The 4,223-nt window shown below is 36.8% G+C and overlaps 1 protein-coding gene across 2 annotated transcripts; it reads left to right on the top strand.

Annotated features, from left to right (window-relative positions):
- The first annotated feature begins 32 nt into the window (after positions 1-32).
- Positions 33-1,942, top strand: LOC113277270 (DNA-directed RNA polymerase III subunit 1-like). 2 transcript variants are annotated; one of them, XR_003324826.1, is made up of 5 exons: positions 33-335; positions 621-772; positions 964-1,143; positions 1,219-1,354; positions 1,505-1,942. XR_003324826.1 is itself a non-coding variant. In XM_026526407.1 (5 exons), exons 1-5 carry the CDS (start codon positions 293-295, stop codon positions 1,628-1,630), a joined length of 609 nt encoding a protein of 202 aa, XP_026382192.1. In that variant the 5' UTR covers positions 33-292; the 3' UTR covers positions 1,631-1,942. The 2 variants fall into 2 exon arrangements, 1 of the variants encoding a protein (XP_026382192.1); XM_026526407.1 differs by having other exon boundaries at positions 1,247-1,354.
- The last annotated feature ends 2,281 nt before the right edge of the window (positions 1,943-4,223 follow it).

The following is a 4,223-nucleotide window of genomic DNA, read 5'->3' as shown; positions in this document are numbered from 1 at the left end:
AGGTGTCATATTAGATTGTCTAACATAGCTTCACTGTGAAGCATTAAGGATTTAAGGGCTTCTGTTTCAAGGAATCATTTTGTATGAAAAGTCATGGGAATGCAAACTCCACATCTTACAGAATGCCACCTCTTTAAAATCTTCAAAGGGAGTTACTGGTTAAATGAGTGACACATAACACCTGTACTATGTTCGGGATTTTGTAGGCGGTGATTGGGCAATTGACTTTACATAAATCGGCATATGTTAGTTATACCCAACACATTTAAGTATAGGAGAACCTGGGACACAGATGACTTTGAAAACATTCCACTTTGCTGGAGTTGCTAGCATGAGTATCCTTTATTTGATTACATTTATTTTCATATTATTCTTCTCTTTTTCTAACAAGTCTTTGCTAGATTTAGTTCCTACTAAATCTTTGATTGCCCATTTTACTCTCATGTCCAGACAAAGTAAGGTGCACTTCTAGTAAGTCTGTAGGGGTTAGTAATGTGAAAGAGAAGGATAATAGCTAACATTGTGTCCTTTTGCCATGACCATAAGTTACCATAATCCACTCTTTTCAGAAACTGTGACTATTAATTAGTTTTCAGTGTGATCCTTTGACTCGGCATCAGATGTTACACTTGGAGTTCCTCGCATCAAGGAAATTATAAACGGTGCTAAAAATATAAGTACACCTATTATTGCTGCTAAGCTTGAGTGTGATAGAGATGTTAGATCTGCACGCATGGTGAAAGGCTCTATAGAAAAAACAGTTCTCGGCGAGGTATGTTTTTTAGAAGCATTCATTCATTACTATCTCTGATTTTGTCTCATTTTTCTTCTCCATTGCCATGCAAAATGCAACCTTGTTTTCTTCCATGAAAAGGCACATAGTAGTCGCAATCTTTCGGAGATCAGTAAGTGTACCATTCCAGGAGTTTAAATTTACATCAAACATGATGACTTTATATGCAGATTGCAGAAAGCATGAAAATAGTTCTCGAATCACGCGGAGCATACATACCTGTTAAGCTGGATATGGAATTGATTCGGTGTTCACAGTTGAAGATTTCTGCTACAAGTGTACAACAGTCTCTCTTGGATCATCCTAAATTAAAATTAAGTCCTCCAAAATCAAAATTATATCCAGAACAGGTGAGGAATTCATATACTGCACATAGCACCATTAATGTTTATTTCAAGGTAATTCTTAAATATCATCTGTGACAGAATTGTGGTCCTGTCGCGGTATATTGAGGTACTGTATGATAGAAGTCTGAAAATTCGCTCTCCTGAGAAAGATAGAACCAAGATTCACTTTGCACTGCACTCTTTGAAATCCATGCTTCCGGAAGTTGTTGTAATGGTGAGATATTACACTCTATTCTAGATTCCAGCTGCCGTAAAAGTATATTGTTTAAACAAGAAAAAGAAAGATGATTGCCAATTTATCAAGCTGCTAGAGTGGGTGGTCTGTGATCTAATCTCACCTCCTTTGCTTGTCTCCTTCATGCAGGGCGTACCAACAGTTGAGCGTGTAATTGTAAGTGAAAAACAGAAAAAGGGCAAGGGTACGGGCGAGTACGAGGTGTTTGTGGAAGGGTTAGTTTTTTCAGTCTCCCTCTTCTTGTCGATAATATGATCATAAAGGCAACATGGTGCTTTAAAGGCAATTGTCCGCTCCATTTTTAGATTTAATCGGGTTATGTCTAGTTCTAGACATGTAGAACTGTAGGGCACGACATAAACTGGTTCTGGATATGTATAACTTCAGGGGCACTAAGCCTCTTGTATTTGGGCTGGGGTGCTGAAAAATTGTTTATCTTCTATACTTAAGCTGAATACTTGCAGCTTTTACGTTTTTAAAGTTTAGGTCTTCACGCATAATCTCCCTGTTTTTTTATTGGTCATCACGGATGAAACTCACTAAAGATTCCCATGTTATTGGTATGTTGTTGCAAATAGTCTGATTTTTTTTCGTCCCTCAAAAGAATTGGGAGTTTGAGTTCTAACATAGTTAGAATAAGAATTAGCCAATTTAAGGAAATTATAGAGTTTCCCAAAATTAACACTCAAAAAATATCCGAGAACCCAAAAAAGTTGCTTGGCCAGTTAGAGATCATAATCTCTGTGATCGATTAAGAAGATAATTATTTTCACTTGTATATCGTTTGAACCATTGAAGCTCTTCCTACGTTTTTCTAAGATAGTGTCTGACCAAAGCTTATACTATACAATTAGCTAAATACGGCCATGGAGAGCTTCATGTACATTGAATGCGTTTATCAACTTTTAATCTCCGAATTTCAGTTTTTGTAAAAAGCAAGCATATTGTGCTTAGCTAGGGTCGAAGAAGATACATATAACATTTGCCAAATGACTCAACCGCTCTTTAGCCCACATACATACACTCCTAAGACTATTGATTTGATAAAATAAAACGCTAGAATATTCATGACATGAAAGAGAAATAATAATCATACAACAGTCTTGGAAGATTCATAGGTTCTCTTGTACGGCTATCAATTTCAAGTTACTTTCACAAATTCAACATCTAATTATCCCCCACATGAAAACCATCCATCCTTTCCCAAACCCTCTTGTATTAGGTAGCATTTTTTAAGCAAATTTTTGTTTTTTTGCTCTTTAATATCTTTGAATTCTTCTTTTCATTGTCCAAATATTCTTCTTACACTAGTGCAATGCCTTAAGGGGGACTCGAATAAGTTTTGAATCACCATCGAACTTCAAAAATGGAACACAAGTAGTTGGCAATACAACTAGGACTTGTATTTCATTTGGGTTATAAAAAGAAGGCTGTTATTGGGGCGTCACATTCCATTAGAGGGGCGTCACCTAATAGGACAAAAACGGGTCACCCATAAGTAATATCAAAAACTCATTATCTCAAATAATTTTGCAATGACTAAACAACCCTTATTTAGTTAATTTTAATTTAATTTAATTAGATAAAAATTAAATTAATGAATTTTGTTGTATACTTGGTGAATTCTGGGACAAAGTTTTTGTGGGAAGAAAACTGGCCGTAAAATAAACTTCTACGGTTGGAAATAATCCAAATCTAGACGTAAAATCACTTCTACGGTTGGAAATATTCCAAACCTAGACGTAAAATCACTTCCACTGTTGGAATTAAAAGGAACCTGGACGTAGAATGAGCTTCTACGGTTGGAACTAATTCAAACCTGGACGTAAAACTACATGCAAATAAAATTCTACGGTTGGAATTAATCCAAACCTGGACGTAAAACCACTTCTACTGTTGAAAATAATCCAAACCTGGACGTAAAATCACTTCTACGGTTGGAATTAAAAGAAAACTGGGCGTAAAATCGGATTCTACGGTTGGAATTAAAAGAAACCTGGACGTAAAATGAACTTGTACGGTTGGAATTAAAAGAAAACTGGGCGTCCATCATGTGATATGTAGTGAGTGGTTGCCCTTATCAAGACTCGGGGCCTAGAGCTGGTTTCGAACTAGGTCAACAAGTTTCAGACGCATATACTGTTTATTGAGTAGTACTTTTTTCTTTCTTTCTTTCTATACCAAAATGAAAAATGGCGGCGCTGCTCCATTTTTATTAGAAATCTCAGTGGAGGAAAGGAGGAATTGAGAGCTAGTAAATGAATCAGTGGATCTGAGAGATGGGGTTTGCTAGTCTAGGGTTCAGTGAAGACCAGATGGAGAATTTGGGTTTTAGACAAAGAAGGAATTTAGGGTTTCTGGATTGCAGTTTGGGGTTAATCAATCTTGAGCAGGGATATAGATGGGCATTGCAGGTGAAACTTGTGATGTTCATTTGGTGGAATTGTGTGATGGAGAATCACAAGGGCAGGAATTGGTGTTGTGACAGAATGGGTCAAGAATGGAAATGGAGGAATCTCATGGTGCAATTGTGGTGAAGTTGAAGGTGACCTTTAACTACTCAAACACGGTTTTCCATTTCGAGCATTTTAGCCCTTAACCCAAAATGGAACTGGTAACTTTTTCCCAGTCTTTATAATGGGTATCATACTTCACTCTAATCTTCAACCTCTCTTCATTCTGTGTTTCTTTGGAAATGGAGATCAACCTAAATAATGAACCTGAACCAGAATTTGAGATCGTCAGCCCAGAATTGGAAAGAGAAGATGATAGAATTATACCTACATTGCTGGGGAGGAGGCGTTCACGAAGACAGAGAGATGAAATGTGAGTTCTCTACCTTCTATTT

This window comes from Papaver somniferum, chromosome 5 (assembly GCF_003573695.1).
Source record: "Papaver somniferum cultivar HN1 chromosome 5, ASM357369v1, whole genome shotgun sequence".
Lineage (NCBI taxonomy): Eukaryota > Viridiplantae > Streptophyta > Magnoliopsida > Ranunculales > Papaveraceae > Papaver > Papaver somniferum.
Note: the sequence above shows the minus strand (reverse complement) of the source record. Positions and strands in the feature narration are given on the sequence as shown.